General features: G+C 45.1%; 1 protein-coding gene across 3 annotated transcripts in view; it reads right to left on the bottom strand.

The window, feature by feature from the left end:
- Positions 1–16,438, bottom strand: part of BRD3 (bromodomain containing 3) — a 38,152-nt gene that overhangs the window by 4,928 nt on the left and 16,786 nt on the right. For all 3 annotated transcript variants that reach the window (XM_079323891.1, XM_079323892.1, XM_079323890.1), the window contains 8 exons: positions 11,895–12,220; positions 11,183–11,320; positions 10,131–10,278; positions 8,034–8,224; positions 5,704–6,075; positions 1,471–1,599; positions 935–1,126; positions 377–612 (listed from right to left, as the gene is read on the bottom strand). In XM_079323891.1, the coding sequence (XP_079180017.1) occupies positions 377–612; positions 935–1,126; positions 1,471–1,599; positions 5,704–6,075; positions 8,034–8,224; positions 10,131–10,278; positions 11,183–11,320; positions 11,895–12,095 (1,607 nt within the window). In that variant the 5' untranslated portion in view covers positions 12,096–12,220. The remainder of the gene's footprint in view (positions 1–376; positions 613–934; positions 1,127–1,470; positions 1,600–5,703; positions 6,076–8,033; positions 8,225–10,130; positions 10,279–11,182; positions 11,321–11,894; positions 12,221–16,438) is intronic.

Here is a 16,438-nt window from a genome sequence, read left to right as displayed (position 1 = left end):
TGGAACGGCACCACAAGTGCTGAAAAAGTTCAGCAGCCTGAGATCAGCTGTTGTGTTCCTATTATATTTTAGCCCTGTGAAGTGTGACAATGAGCCCAAGTAGCAGCAGGGGTGCAGCCATGAAATAGCACGTTCTTGGTGGCTGCACAAAAGGCAAGCCCCAAAACCTTATCTGAGAGCAATCAGGCAGGGATTCAAAGAGCTGGACAGTGAAAACACCATGGTTCCACTGCCAGCTCCAAGTTAAAGACTCCCTGGAGCTGTCTGGGAATGGGAACAGTGTTCAGCAGCAAATTAACAACTACTGAGCTTCCCCAGGAATTAAGGGCAGAGCTGGAAGCTCTTGGCTCTCTCCTCAAGGCACCTTGGCTCTCACCTGTTCGCTGTGGTTGTGCTGTTTGCTTTCTTAGCTGGGGCTTTCTTCTGTTGGGTTTGTTTGGGTGGTTGAGCCACCTTGGGTTTCTTGTCCTCCTCAGCTTTGACTTTGTGCTTTTCTTTCTCCTTCTCTTTATCTTTCTTTTTCTTCTCTTTCTCCTTCTTCTCTTTTTTTTTCTTTGGTTTGTTCACTGGCGCTTGGGACAGTGCAGCCAGCTGCTCATGGACGGCTTTCAGCTGGGAGGAAACAGGAAAAATCATCAATGCAAGGTAACTGCTGCCTCCACAAACCCCTCCTTCTACATCCCAAAGTGTAGTCAAAAATCAAGCAGTTCATACTCTATGATGGCAGAAAGGAGAGAGCATCAGCATGGAGAAAAATAATCTTGAAAAAAATTGAAGAAATGAAGAAACATGCACCGACTGCACAGCTGAATGCTTTTCCCCTTAGGTTGGGAATGTTTCCCTGCATGCCAGCCTAGGTGGGATTTTTCAGGACACACTTTCTGCTGCTGTGAGGTGTGTAATGCACAGAGCCAGGGCTGGGGGGGTGCAGTACCTGCTCCTGGAGCTCGGCCAGCCGAGTCGCCCGCTCCTCCTCGGAGTCGGAGCTGTCGGAGTCGGAGGAGCTCTCCTCACTGCTGTGGCTGCTCTCTGTGCTTTTGCTCACCACTGGGGCTGTTGGGGGAGGTGGAGGGGGGGCCTCTGCAGGCTCATCAGGCATTTTTGCAAATCTCATTTCAAAGACATCCTGTAAAAAATAGAGAAAAATTGGTGATCAGAGGAGTCTCGGTCACAAAGAGCTCGCTCTGGTCTCTTAAACACATCAGGGCAGTGTCTTTGTGCACTACAAGTAAATAATAATATACAGAATATGGAAAAGCCTAAGAAAAATTCTCCATGCTTTAAAAGATTATAATATTTGGCATTGGGCCCATGCCATGTGAAGAGCACAACAGTCCTGAAGAGAGCACCAGGCTCTTTCCAAAGGCTGGAGAAATCTCCCTTATGGTGCCAAGAGCAGATCCACACCTGGATCTCACCTTGCACCTGAACAAAAAACCCTCTGGAAGATACATTTGCCAACACCTTTACCTGGAGCTTCCTGGCCATGGCCACCACCTCGTGGTCTGGAGGATTGTACTTGTAACAATTAGAGAACATTAACCGAATATCTGCTGCAAACCCTTGTGCATCCTGGTATTCCCGACTGTCCATTTTCTTCTGCAAATAAACAAGCCAAAGGGAAAGGGGAAAGGAAAAAAAAAAAAAAAAAAAGAAGAAGCCATAAGCAAAAGGTATTTGTAGCAACTGCATGGAGGATATGAGAACTTCAGCCTCAAAAATCCCATGTAAGAGAATGGAAGTTTGATTTGGGTTATTGGTTCCTAAACACCATTGAGACTTTCTGCTTTATAAAACAAACAAACACCAGGCAACCAAACCAGTTGATATTTCATAGCAGTTTAAATACTAAGAGTCTAAATTGGCTTTGCTTTCTAAGTAGTAGAATATAAATCTGTCAGGGTCCACATTCTACCAGAAAACATTTAGAAATTATTAGAGAAATGGATCAGGAAGTAATAAAAACAAAGATCATGGATGGAAAGGGCAAGAGTCAACAAGCAAGTTACAATTAGAGGAGTACCTGAAGTGTGTGTTTCTACATATGCTTGGATATATTTGCCTTATAAATCTGAAAGGGCAGAAAAGATCATGAAAATCTAACTCAGAGTTCCTGCTAGCAGAGGGCAGGAGGTTTGCTCTGCAATTCCTACAGCAAAATAGGCATTTACAGTTAAACTACAACTCCCACTCTTTATTCAAGTCCAACTGATAGAAATGGATACAGACTTCACCCTCCATGAACCTACTCATAATGTTATTTCCTAGAGTAGTGAGGATAAATGTCAAATATTTGTACCTTGTTCTTTTCTCTTATTTTGCAGCTCTCACTTCCAGCCATTTCTCTTGCTGTTTGGGACTCAATGATTTGGGTTTAGAGAGCAGTTTATAGCATTCCTTAGCACTTAATTGATTTTGTGCATATATTACTAACCTTAGCTCCAATTACTCCTGCTGAAAGGAACCAGAAGCTAACACTAGGTTTCATTTGCATTTAAAAGACCTGGGTTTGAAGAAATTCTCTATTTGCCAAGTGCTTACAGGCTTCCCTTTTGTATTTTTGGGCACCTGTATCCCCAGAGAAGGGAAGGGCTGATGGCAGACAGGCTGATGGGGACAGACATCCCCCATCCCAACAGCAATCAGGGATGCTCAGGGTCTGTCACCCACCCTTAACACAAGCAAAATTCCCATTTTTTCACAGAACTACAGACATTTCACAGCTGTGATAGACTTTTAACTGTCTTGAAACACTGCAATGACTCCTGGAGCTGTTTTTGTTGTGAAAAGGGCAGAAATTTCACCTCCAGGGATTCAGCTTCTGAGGGAGCTGATGCAGGGTGGTGACATCCCTGCAGCCAGACATCTGTCAAACTTTTGTCAGGAGACCTCATTTTCCTGGTGAATAAACCAGGAGACAGCCTGGAAGCCACAGCACAAAGGCAGAAAGGGAAATAGGTTTGTGATGCTTCTGTCTGAAAAGCCTCTCAGGCCAATTCCAAAGCAAAACATATGTTCAAACCAAAGAGTTTATTTTAAAATACATCTTGCTGCATGAAAGGCCTTTTTATATTTGTTTGGCATGTTCAGGGCCTGATTACTGTCTATGAAATACATTCCAGTGTCTGAGGCCTTGCTTTTCATCCAAACTCAACACTTTTCTAGCCCTGCAGTTTTAATCTGTGGATTTTTGTTTTATTTCTTATAAAGAATAATTAGCTTAAAAGAAATAAAAGCATTTTAAATCAATGGGCTGGAATATCTTTGTTATAAATACACTTGGAGATATCCAGCTGCTTACAAAAAAAAAAAAAAAGTGATTACATTTACAACTGGAAATCAGGAGTCAGGCAGGGCTGGCAGAGGTGGAGCATCTGCCACAGAAATCTCATTTTCCCCCTCAATCAGCTGTTTAATCATCTTTGCTGTTCATAAATTTGTTTCCTCATGTCCAATGTGTCCCCTGCTCTAAGGCAAGTCTTGTCCTGCTGACAGAAGACACAAAGAATGTCTCCTCACTTTTAAGACCCTGAACTCAGCTGCTCTGAAAAAGAGCAGCTCACTGCAGGAAAATTAAGGGCTGAGCAGAATTCCATCCCTGGAGGAAGTGATTTATTCCAAAAGTGCAAATCCTCCTGCACAGCAAGGCTTGTTGGTCATTCACCACTGAGTAAAGCAAAGGCAGAGACATCCTTGTCATTCTGGGACAGGCAGCCAGGGGATGGAGCAGGGGAGGAGGTGCTCCAGGTGCCCCAGCACACACAGGGGGACAGGGATGTTCTGCAAGTGTTCCCTGCCTGCCTGGGGACAGCAGCAGCTGCTGCAGCCTCGTGCATCCCCCTCCACAGGGAATCAGAGCTGCTGCCCCTCTCTCCTCACACTTCCACCCTTTGCTACTCCAAGCAGCTCTGCTCTTTCCTTCTCTGTGATAGAGAATTGAGCTCACAGATCCTGTCCCTTCAGCTGTTCCCATCCTCAATCTCAGCTCCAGCACAAAATTCCAGCACATCCCTGGCTGGAACAAGCTCAGCTACAGCCCCTCCATCCCACCTGTCCCCTCCACCACACACAGACAAAACAACCTCCAAATCCTCCTGCAGACACCTCTGCCAGGGAAAAAAATGCTCCTGGACATGAAGGATATTCTCTGAGGAAAATCAAACCCAACATAGCCACAGAAGCAAAGAGACAAGATGTGTTACAGCTGCAGCAATGCTCCTGTTTTATTTTCTCACATAATTCCTCCCAGGTTAGTTTGGAGGCCCTTAGCTGTGCTGCTTTATCACAGGTATTGTCACTTGGGCAGAATTAAATCTAAAAACCTTTCAGAGCCACAGAGAAAGTCCCTGACACTGGAAAATGACACTGCCTGCAAACGGCAGGTTTCTGTTCCACACAGTGAATGTTAAGAGCTGCATCTCTGAGAAGTCACACCATGATCTGCAGGCCAAGAGCAATGACAATAAAACACTCCATAAAAACCAATACCAGACAGCACTTCAAACAACTTTATTTATACCATGTGGAATGAGAAACCCAGAGTCTTTAGGTGTCAAAGACTCCACTGGGTTTGCCATCAGCCTGTCTCAAATTTTCTACCCTACACTATCAGGTGCAGAGGGAGGATATCACCTGCACTTGCCAGAAAGGGGCAGAGGTGTACAATTTTAAAAGAATGAAGTCAGGGCCTTAAAGAGATTGAAGTATGAAGAAGTCACCAACCCAAGAAATCACAGCTTTGCACCTAGATTTTTCAGAACACAGCACAAAGATTTCTTGCAATAAGAAATCACCTAAGCACACATGGAAATACCAGTTTGAGAAGATCAGGATTTCACTCTGTCCCTCTCTAATCTTCCTGCAATCACCTGAGGATTCAACTAGCAGGCTGCAGGTATCTCTGGAGACCCAGAGCATCTCTAGGATGGATGCATGGCACATCAGAGTGTGACATGCTGCTCCTGGGTACCACACAGGATCTGCCAAGGAACATGACAGGAATCACAGCCACAGCTGCCCTTTGGTCACCTGGGCATTCAGACAGTCCCAGGCACTGGCTCAGCTGGCAGTAAAACCCTTCTGGCAGTGCCAGTGAAAGCCAGCAACAGCATCTTCACCTCCTGCTAATGGAAATCTCCCCTCCATCAACACAGAATCCAGTGCCTGGCTCACAAGAAGATAGGAACTACAAAGTTCCCTTTGCTTCATGAAGGTGATTCAGCAAACCTCCAAACCTACTGTGAAAAACAAGAATACTGGACCATACTAAGCTAAAGTCTTGAGGAGCCAAGCATGAACTACAAAAACATCAGACATCTCCCTGAGAACCATCACATTCCAGTTGGAATTGCTCATTGTAAGTCTATCTGCCACCACCAAGTGGGTAGGCAGCAGCTTCTGGAAATGGGATACCATCAATTGAATCCTATGAAATAAAGCACCTCCTCTTCTCAGAGTGCAACACAATCCTAAGAGCACCAGTTAAATACCTCAAAGAGGAGAGGATGCTTTGTGTACATCATGTGCTTTACAGGTCAGAAAAAAAAAATGCTGTCCCAGGTTATTGCAAAAAAAGAGAGAGGGGAAGGAAACAAAATATAAAAATATCCAAACAGGGTCGGTTTCCACCCTTTCCCCTTCCCCCTCCCACAAAGGAGCAACCAGAGGGAACCCCACAAAAAGAGGTGGTAAAGGAGGACATACTTTCACAGTACTGAGATCCATGGGGTGTTTGATAATATCGTGATAGTCATGTAACTCCAAGGCCTCTGCATCCACAGGCTTGTAAAAGGGCCATGCATAGGCTGCATGCTTCTTGGAGAGCATCTCCTTGAGGATGCTGTCACAGTACTTGAGGTGCTCAGAGAGTTTGCCCTTCTTGCCTGCATGCTGAGGCACCTCTCCATCCTCCAGGTCCTTCTTTGGTGGTTTGATGGGGCGGCCGCCGCTCTCCCTGCGCCCGATGATTTTGGCCTGTTTGGGGTCCGACAGCGGCGTGGGGGACTCGCTCCTGCTGGCAGTGATGGCAGAGGTGGTGGGGGTGGTGGTGTCTGCTTTCCTCTTCACTCCCTTTTTCTGAAATGGCAGAGGGACAGGCTCCATCAGTATATGACCAGCAGAAAGCTTAGCACAGCTCATCCACAGTTCTGGCAGAAACAAGCCCGTTGTTTCACTGGGGGAAATGGGATTTGTGCACCTGAGCCACAGGGCCCAACCATTTGCTCCAACCCAAGGCCAAGCATGCTGCAAAATGTGATATTTCCCTGAGATGGAGGCAGCACTCTTACCCCGTGTTTGCCAAGCAAAGGAGAGCAGCCAGTCCATCACTGCAGCTCAGCTGATGCACCTGAGCAAGTGGCAGTAACTGAACCACAGGTCTGAGTCCCCAGTGGCAGGATCAGGCTGTAAGTTCTGAACCAAAGCATTTTAATCACCAAAGACCCATGAGCCCTCACTCCCCTGTATTTAGTGGGTGTGCTAAAGTAGATTTTGCTTTAAGCAAACAAACCCTCTCACATAAATTCAAGCTGTGACTGTCCAGTCAGCTCTCCTGTGCTTCTATGAAGGATTTATTTCTCTGGAGAGGGAGATAGGGAGGAAAAAGTTCCTTAGAGAAATCTAAGGGAAATCTTAAATAAATCCCGAGCAGAATTAATTTTGCAGTGTGTATTTGGCAAACTCACTTCTGGGTTCATCCTTGAGTTTTCAAATGAAATTGATTCTCAGAAGCAAGTTATTTGGACAGAAACTGAAATATGAGACAGGAGGAAGACAGCTTAGCTGCAAGATCTGACTTACAATTTCTCTAGCAATTCCCAAACTATTGAGTTAAAAAGCAAAACAATTCTGTGCCTCTGCTGGTCCAAGCAACCTCACAACCAAAACTCTTGCAGTCAATTCCACAGTTGAGATAAAAAGACCCCCAGCTTTCTCTGAGCTAAGCTTTCATCATTTTTAAAGCAATACACAGCTTGCTAAGAAAATTTCAATTATTTAGGTAATGTCTTCATTTACCCATTAATTAACATAATAAATAGCAAAACACCAGTGACAACTCCCAAAAGATTACTCAGTAAGGAAGACAGAACTGATGCACCCAAAACCTGCAGGCAACATCAGTCTCCTCCAACTGGAGTGACAGGCTTGTCTTGAACTGGTTGAAAGCAGAGAGGAGCATCCCTAATGTTGGATCCTGCAAACCTTAAAGGAACAGCCCCAGTAAAACCAGGAGCTCAGTTACAGAGGCAAAAGATGCTTGGAGCTGCAAACCATAAAGGAACAGCCCCACTAGAATCAGGAGCTCAGCCAGAGAGGGAAGAGATGCTTTGGAGCTGCAAACTTTAAAAAAAGAGCCCCAGCAAAATCAGGAGCTCAGTTACAGAGGGAAGAAATGTTTTGAGCCTACAAACCTTAAAGGAACAACCTCAGCAAAATCAGGAGCTCAGTCAGAGAGGGAAGAGATGCTTGGAGCTGCAAACTTTAAAGGAACAGCCCCAGCAAAACCAGGAGCTCAGTTACAGAGGGAAGAGATGCTTGGAGCTGCAAACTTTAAAGGAACAGCCCCAGTAGAATCAGGAGCTCAGTTACAGAAGAAGAGATTTTTTGAGCTATTTGGTGTAAAATGGGGAGAATTCCAGGAACCTTGGAGCAGCAGCACAGAGAAAGCTGTGAAAGCAGAGGCTGTAACCAACACAGGTTGTGGAGTCCCAGAAAGGCATTCCCAATTTGAGAAGCCAAAGCAAGCCCTGTGCCCTTTCCCTGTTCCCCTGTGCCTTTTCACCTTAACCCCACCCCTGAACACCCCCTGTCCCTTGGCAATCGGTCCCAACCTAAACCCTCACAAGCCCCTTTGTCCCCTGAACTCTGGACAATACACACCTACGGCCGAAACAAATTCTTACAAAAGCCTTTCCCGCTCCTTCACTTACCATCACAACAACAAGACAGCATCGCTTGGGGCCGTATAAAAACCACCAGAGCCGTTCCCAACCCTGTCCAAGGCAGGGCTGCAATGGGAGGAATGGGCGGTTTACCTTGACCACGGGGGGCGCGGGCGGCAGCACCGGCAGCAGCGGCGGCGGCGCGGCGGCGGCGGGCGGGACGGCGGCGGTGATGGTCGGCACGGGCGTGGCGGCGATGACGGGAGTCTGGGACACGGCAGGAGGGACGGGCTGGAACGGGGCCGGCGGGGACACCGAGGACACGGCCACGGCTTGCTGAGCTCCTGGCAAAGCAGAGGGGAAAGGGGGGAGAGTGTGGGAATCCAAAGCCGGGCTGTGAGACGCTCAAATGCTTTTGGTCTGTGGGTTTGATTTTAGTACTTGGGAAAAGTTACAGGAAAAATTATAAATCATAAAAAAAAATAAGTGGAGCGTAAATTGGATTGTTAGAAGGTAGAAAAGTGAATTTATGAAATTGTTTGTAGTAAGGGGGAATTTGGGTGTGGTATGTCTTTCTTCTTCGTGGTATCCATCTTTTGGGTAAGGATGGCACTTCTGGGTTGGTTTGGGAGAAAGCTGGACAGTGCAATGTAAGGGTCATGGATTGGAAAGTAATTGTAAATATCATGTATGCAATTTATACTATAAAAGATAAGACCTGCCCAGAGGGCAGGCAGTGTGCCTCTGACTGACCTGCTGGACAAATCTCTGTAAGTCAGGGAAAGAATTCTTTAGATAAAAAAGAATAAACAACCCTGGAAACCTCAGAGAACGGCTTCTGACTCTTCCTTCGGTGCTCCAGCTGGAAAACAAGAACTCTAAAACCACCAAAAACTGTGCAGTGAGTGAGCTCAGGCTCAAAGAGATGTCACCAGTCACAGGAGAGAATTGGTGCTGCTGGATTTTGTCACACAGTGTGTGATGTTACACCCCAGGGTATGACAAAAGTGAGCAATCTCTGATCTAAGTGCTTGTGCCACAGGTTTAGGTCAGCCATAAAGCGAAATCAATCTAGTTTTTCACAAGGGGTGTGTTGCTCTGGGACAGTGTTCATCCCGTGGATGCTCCCAGAGCTGCACTGAGCTCAGCTAAAGAGCAGGAGGTGGAACAGTGGGAGGAGTTCACACCATGCAAATGGCAACAACCACTGCCCAAACCACCTGGGCACCCAGGAGCCCAAAGCCCTGCACACCTGCCACAAGTGCACAGGGTGGGACCCTTGGGCTTGTCCTGTGCAGGAGCATAAGCTGGGCTCAGTGATCCCTTCCAATTCCATATTTTATGATTCTCAGCAGTGCTTAAGCCTCCTGATGGCCTCAATGTCCCTGATGCTACACTTGCACTGCTAAAAACCTGCCTGCTGTTATTGTAACCTACTACCAAATAACCAAAGCAGCAATCCTCCTTCGATGTTTTATCAAAGGATGTTGAAAAGATACATCATCATTAATTTCTCTGAGCTTGGATAGAGTTATAGCTCCATTTAGCACCTGAAATGTGGGAAAACAGAGGAACAATTGATTTTCCCAGAGCAACAATTAGACCTTGTTTAGAGGAAAAAAAAAACAACCAACTGCAATCATTTAACTCAGCCCACACAAGGTCCTTTATGAACTGTTTTACCATGCTTGGATGTTTTAGTCCTAAATCCATTTAAAATCAATTTTAGGTAAGCTGAACTAAACTTAAGTTTCCAGTGATATGCAATGGTCTAAATAGCCTTTTGCAATGACATAATAAATCCTTTAATTTCATGATGTTGCAACCATGTGTGCAAAAGAAAAGGGTTTAGGGAATTAGTAAAATTTGAGTCCAAGTCTCTGCTGTGTCAGATTTCTGCTAGAACCCAGGGTGAGCTGTATAAACCCAAATCTGTAAAGGCTTTCCATGCCATGGTCTGGCACTGACAGCAGACTGGCATTTCTGACTACCTTGTTTTTCCTTGCCTTGGTTTCTTCTTTGCATAGAGAAGCAGCAGCACTGCCCTCCCTCCCTGAAGTGCAAGTCACAGATGGCAGGATTGGTGTGACAAAACTGCAGGGTCACAGAGAGCCCTGAAAAACCCTGAGTGAGCATCACCCAGACATCTCCCACTGCTTTAACTGTCCCTGCCCAGCCTCCTCCCCACCTGGAAGCAGCCTGGAAGGTGGCTCAGGTTTGGGAACACTCCCTGTCCCTGCTGGTCCCTACCTGTGCTCTGGCTGCCTGTTGAGGGCTTGCGACCTTTGCCTTTAGGAACTGGGGGCAGCAATTCCACCTCCTCCTGAGGCATCTGGGCAACCTTCTGCAGAAATATCTTCTCCAGGGCTTGGGCCATGAGGACAATGTCATCTGTGGGCTGCACAAGGAAGAATATGAGCTTTTGTTGTATTATTTACATATGTGAAGCAGCGAGGTTGAAGATCAGGCTTAGAAAATTATACACATAAAATAAACAGATTAGCTTTTCTCTCTCCTTGCTTGCCACTCTCCTGCACTTCCATTCTGCTCTAGCAGGCAATAATTACAGCCCCTAAGTGTGCTGCATCCAGAGAATTACCAGGACTTCAGTAGGAGCCTGATAAACCAGTAGCCAGTGCAGCAGTGTGGAAGCAGCAAACTGGAACGGATGAGCTGTCCTCCCCTGCTTGCCAGCAGGTCCAAGGCAAGAGGCTAAACACACATTCTGTGGCTCAAACTAATTAATTTGTTTATTTCAGCTGTTCTCCAGTCTGGATCTATGATGACAAATGACTGGAGAAAACAGTACACAAAGAATTTTAACAACCTAACAAAACAGCAAACAAGCCAAACTCAAAATAATAATAATAATGAGCAACAATCTAAATGTGTGTAAGTATGAACACATTTATGGAGACAAAGAACAGAGTTATGATTCTTGAACTCCTTTCTGCTGCTGACAGATACTATTTAGTGACAGACAGTCTAACAGCCAGCATTAAAGCACCTCAAAACACCTGCAGAGCACTGCATTAAGTGCAGCTCATCCCAGAAAACTCCTAACTGAAAAGAAAAGGAGTAAAAACTTGCTGCATAACCCCAGAACAGAAATCTACCTATAATTAAAAGGCATATTTGCCATTGTAACTACTCTGAGGGAAGAAAGAGGCAGCACAAAGACAGCTTTGTGCATTTCAAGTAACGTGGTTGCAATTAGTGGCATTTTAAATCCTTGCAAGGAGGGCCTGGACAGTAACAGGGGCAGGTGGGTATTTTCTAAAGGTTTTTATCGTTTGTTTTACCTTGTTATAAATGTAACAGTTTGTAAACATGGTGTTGAAGTCCTGCATACATTCACTGGCACTCCAGTAATAGTTGTGCTCCAGGCGCTTCTTGATGGTGCCCATGTCCATGGGGTTTTTTATTATTTTGTGATAATCCTGTTGGAAAAGCAGGGAAGATGTTACATCTCCTGATGCAGTTTTGTTCACATTTCCCTCTAGCCCCTGATTTCTCCTCATCCCCCCCCTCTAAAAAATACCCCTCCCAAATGTAAATACATATTCATTTATTTTCTAACTTACACCTTTTTAGTCTTATCATTATTATGAACCTGGCTCAAAACCACACAACCCCCAGTCTGGGAATCAGCATTTCTGCCTCTCTTTTTAAAAGGCTGCCTCTGGCACTTATGTTAAGTTTATCAGGGTTGGCTAAAACTGTGCTCAAAGTTTCAATCTCTAATTTTAAGAGCATTTTGGCTTTTAAAAGGCTTCCACCTGTTAACCCAGTTTCTCCCTGGGCTGGTGTGGAGCACCTGCAGAGGCTGTGATTAGCCTGGGGATGCTTGCAGGGCTGTGCAGTGTCATTTTCTTGGTCTGGATTCAAGATGCTGCACATGAAACCACTGGCTGAGCCCAACACCATCCCAAGCACTGATATTTCTACTTTAATTCCAAAAACTGATTTGACCAACACAAAACTTTCCAGGCTGAGAAGACAACGGATACATACTGGCAAATTGAGTTTAATTGCATCCACAGGCTGGTAGAAAGGCCAAGCAAACTGGTGCTTCCACAAGGTCTTGACCACAACATTTTGCATGTACTGCAGCTGGTTGGTCTTGCGGCCGGGTTTGTTGGGGTTGGTCACCTCTGGGGGTGGGGGGTTGACAGGGCCCTGAGGAGCCTGGATGGCTGATGTCACCCCTGACATCTTCCTGCTGGCTTCTCACTCGCTGTCACTGCAGCAGCAACGGGGAGAGTTCCTCTCTTGCTTTATGTTCCCTGAATGGGACTGACATCCCATTGCCAGGGTGCGACCATACGACCTAGAGCAAACTACAGAGAGGGAGGGGTGTAAACACAGATTTTTGAAGCAGGCAGGTTGAGACATTTCTGTGGACAATATTTAAACCCAGGCTCTTTACCCTATTGAATTTGTTCCTGGAGCACAGTTTATCTTGGAGATGGACACAGTTCAAGACCCAAGAGGACAGCAATTCCCCAATTCAAAGCCTGCAGGGACACAGCAAGCTTCATGGGACAAGTTCTTGCTTTAGCTGGCTCAGAGAGCATCTTCATGTCAAGAAAACACTCAGGCCAACCTAAGAATCCTGTCAGGGAATACAGTTAGGATGTAGTGCAGGCTCCCATGGATGCACTGATGCAAGCTGCTAAATCCACAGCTTCCAGCTCCATGTAAACTGAACTGCTTTGTCTCTAGACCCATGCTGCTGGCACAGGGTCAGCTCACAGGGCTCTGCTCTGGTGCCATGGGTAGTCTGCAATCCCATAATGAAGTGCAGACAACAGCTGCCAGAGGATCTCAGCCCAGGGAAATGAAAGAAGGGGCAGAGGGAGATGCTGTGAACTGCTGGGAGTGAAAGGTGTCACCAGAAACAGCCCAACTTGAAGTGATCTGCACTCTGAATCTCATAAAAGTCTCATTATGCCTCTTACTGCATGCACCTGACTGGTTTTGACCCCAGTTTTGTACCAAAGTTTAGAGATGCAGGCTCAGATAATAACTGGTGTTATACTGATATCCCATGACCTGGCTCAGACAGTGCTGTCATGTTCTCTCTCTCTGTCTGTTTGAAATAGAGGAGACTACATAAATTGCATTATTGTATTCTGGTTTTCCCTCTGCAAACTGCAGAGGTAAAAATAGCCCAGTATCACTGTGCCTTGTGTAGCATATGGTAAACAGCTTTGCTATGTCATCTTCCATAAACATTGGATATTTCAGCTCACATCAGGACTGCAGCTACTCTTCTCATGGCAAACAGACCACACTCACTTTCTAGAGGCAAATTATTTCAAATATGTTTAGAAAGCAATACAAATACTCTGACACATACTTCTGTGAGAAACATGAGCAGGGACAGAAGCTGCAGCAACCAAGGAAAAAGCAGGAAGACATCCTGGGAAAAACCCAAAAACTTCTGGTTTAATACACCCCTAATCATCTCTACTGAATATCTGGACTAAATATAGAACATCAATTTACCCTGTGAGCTGCTGATTAGATGAAGGCAAAAAGTAAACACATACCTAACTTAGGGAAAATTGACCAAAATAGCTGTGTACAAACAAACAGATCTGCAGCAGAGAGGGAGGAACTGCTAAAAACCTAAACCAAACCCCTGTGTGAATACATGTGATTATTTGTGCAGAAAACAGATAAGTCCAGGTCTGATGCCACCATTTGTTCACAACACCCACCATATTCCAAGGAAAAATGCCAATGGATTTATGTATAGCTCCAGAATCAGGCTCCTGGTCCATTTTTTGATAACTCAGGAGCCCAGCTTAGTTCCAAAAGGATTGGTCCCTCATCTGATCATGCTGCTGGTGACAGGCACCAAGCAGCCAAAAGGGATCCTCTGGAAAAGGAATTTCATAACTAGAATGTTACTTGGGATTTCAGATTTTCTCCCAATGTTCTATCAAGTCAAGACAGCAGCAGAAATATTGCAAAATTCAATCTTCAGATGGAGGGAGGGTAAATAGACAAAGAATTAAAAACAACAATAAAAAAAGATAATTAGGAAGTTTCACTCAGTCTGCTTCATGGGGAGCTCCCTGCAAGGATTCAGGTTTCTGAGCAACATCCATCATCCCAGAGAATGCAGCACTGGCTGCAGGGCCCTGGTGACCACCACTGAAGCATTTTGTTTGCTGTCTTCTTGATTAACAAACTGAATCCAGTGCAAGGATTGAAGGAAATAAAACACCCACAAAGAGCAATTCCTACTGCTAGAGAGCATTTGGGTCACAAGTTTGAAACTGTGCATTGCAACTTTAAATAGCCTGAGGTTAAATATGATTCTCTTTTCATTTGGATTTCCTGATGTCCTACCTCAAACTCCAGTTTGATAAGGAATTTTAATTAATTTGTATTAAATCCCAGAACTGTAATTCAACAAACCACAGATCCATAGCTCCTACCTCTCTCAGACTTTTTCTCCTTGACCTTGGCCAAGGCTTTCAGTATCTTCACCCCACAGCTCCTCATCTGTGCCATGGAGATAGTGGGGGCTCATTTCTGACCCCACCCAGCAGAGAAAACTCCCTGGGACAGGCACTGCATCTCCACTGGGCCATTTTGATCCTCAAGCTTAAATAAAGCTTGTGCAGTCCACATAAAGGGATGGAACAGTCATCAGTGACACAACTCAGAAAGGATTTTAATTAAGAATATTACCAAAACAAGGAGGGGCAGAACCATGGCAGCCCCTTTTTTTCTCTTTAACTTCCATGCCCCAACACACTGGTTTTTATACCCAAAAGTGGACTGGAAGTACTGTCCTGCCACAAATAAAGCTTAAATGTGCCTGTACCTTACTGCACCTTTAACTTGGACCAGCAGCTTCCTCACCATTCACTGAGGAAGTTCCTTTGATATTGGATCACTTTGCAATTTTTAAAACTATAAATTTGCTTCTACAGCATTCCTTAAGACTCAAAATGGAATAATTTTTGAGAATGCAAAAAGCAGGACACTGAGAAATCTGGAAGATGAAGGTAAAAATGCTTTGAAAATGTCCAAAAGGTAATGACTTTGAATTAAAGATAAATTAATGCCTGAGAAATCTACTCCATGTGAAATATGAGTTATTGAGGGAATGAGAGCCCTGACCATCTGACATCCCAAATTACCAGACAAATCATCCAAGAGGACACTTCAGCAGACCCACAGACAAAGCTTCTACAAATTGTCCCATAACTAAGGCAGAATTGAACTGCACAGCTCTTGAGTGAACACTCCAGCACCTACTGAAACTGCACTGATATCAATAAATATTTAAACTATTAGGGACAGTGACCCAGGACATCCCTGAACAAGTTACTGGAGCAAAGATTGCCAAAACCAGTGAGGGGCCAAGGTGAGACTTCTTTCAGCCCTGCAGTAATAGCTTCTCTAAATTTTAATTTTTAAACCACTACTTATCCTGTTCCTCAGCCCTATAATGTTCAAGTAGCAGGAGCTGTTCTTGATTTCTCTGTCTGCAGAAGCAGTTTTGATATTCCAAATTTAAAATACAACCTTAAGTGCTGTCATACACAAAGAGTGAACACTCCCTCTTATTCTGAGATGGTAATTAAAAGCAAAACCCCAGAGAAAGGAGGTTTTAAGTCCTGGAGTTTAAGTCTTTTTTTTTTGCTTAGTTACAACTTCATTGTGGCAACAAAAAACCCAGCTAGGTTGGATGGATTTTTTCCTTATAAAAAACCACCTTTCTTCATTGAGTTTCTCACACAGGGTCAGTCAGTGGAGAGACAGTTGGGCATGGAGAAAACATGTAAATAATTCCCTGTCCTAGCAGGATAACATTTTCCTGTCTGCAGTGGTGGGGGTTATTTTAAAAGCAGCTCTGCAGGCCCATGAAGGGTGGGTGCAGTGTGCCAGCTCTGCCACTTCCTTTGGCAGTGCCCAACCTCTAACTGAGGCTTTGCTCCCCTGCAGGACCCCATGGGTTTGTTTTGACTGCAAACTTTATGTCAGCCTGGCAGCCCAACAACCCCTTGGGTTTTTTTCCTCTCCCTTGGTATAGTATTTCTGTGTGGTTACTTGGACACTGATCAAAATCTGGCATAATTCCAGCCTGGCCAGGAGCAGCCACATAAATCTTCCCATTGGGGAGAATTATCAGGTTTGAGAGATGTTCCTTGACCTTGTTGTTATCTGGACATTTTTATTTACATTACAGTAGCACACAGAGGCTGAGCACAGACCAAGGTCCCTTGGCACTTCACACACAAAAACCTTGTTCCTTCCTCAAAGGGCTGCTGCTCACAACTCACACTTTACACCCAGAGCCCCCCAGTCAGCAGCCAGACCCCAAAATTTGCCAGCAGGACAAAAAGCAGTGTCCTCCAAGCATTGCTTCCCCATATTAGCTCCTTGCAGCCTCCACAGCAGATTCCCAGTGTTTGTTCTCACAACAAAGTCAGGGAAGGTTATTAATGAGGGTTGTACCCATTTCATTCATGTAGAAAGGGCTACCCCAGCACTGTTTCAGTCTGCTCAGAAGGAAACAAAACCTGTGGATG

The sequence above is a fragment of the Erithacus rubecula genome, assembly GCF_903797595.1.
Source record: "Erithacus rubecula genome assembly, chromosome: 21".
Taxonomy (NCBI): domain Eukaryota; kingdom Metazoa; phylum Chordata; class Aves; order Passeriformes; family Muscicapidae; genus Erithacus; species Erithacus rubecula.
The sequence above is the reverse complement of the archived record's forward strand: the minus strand, read 5'-3'. Positions and strand labels throughout refer to the sequence as shown.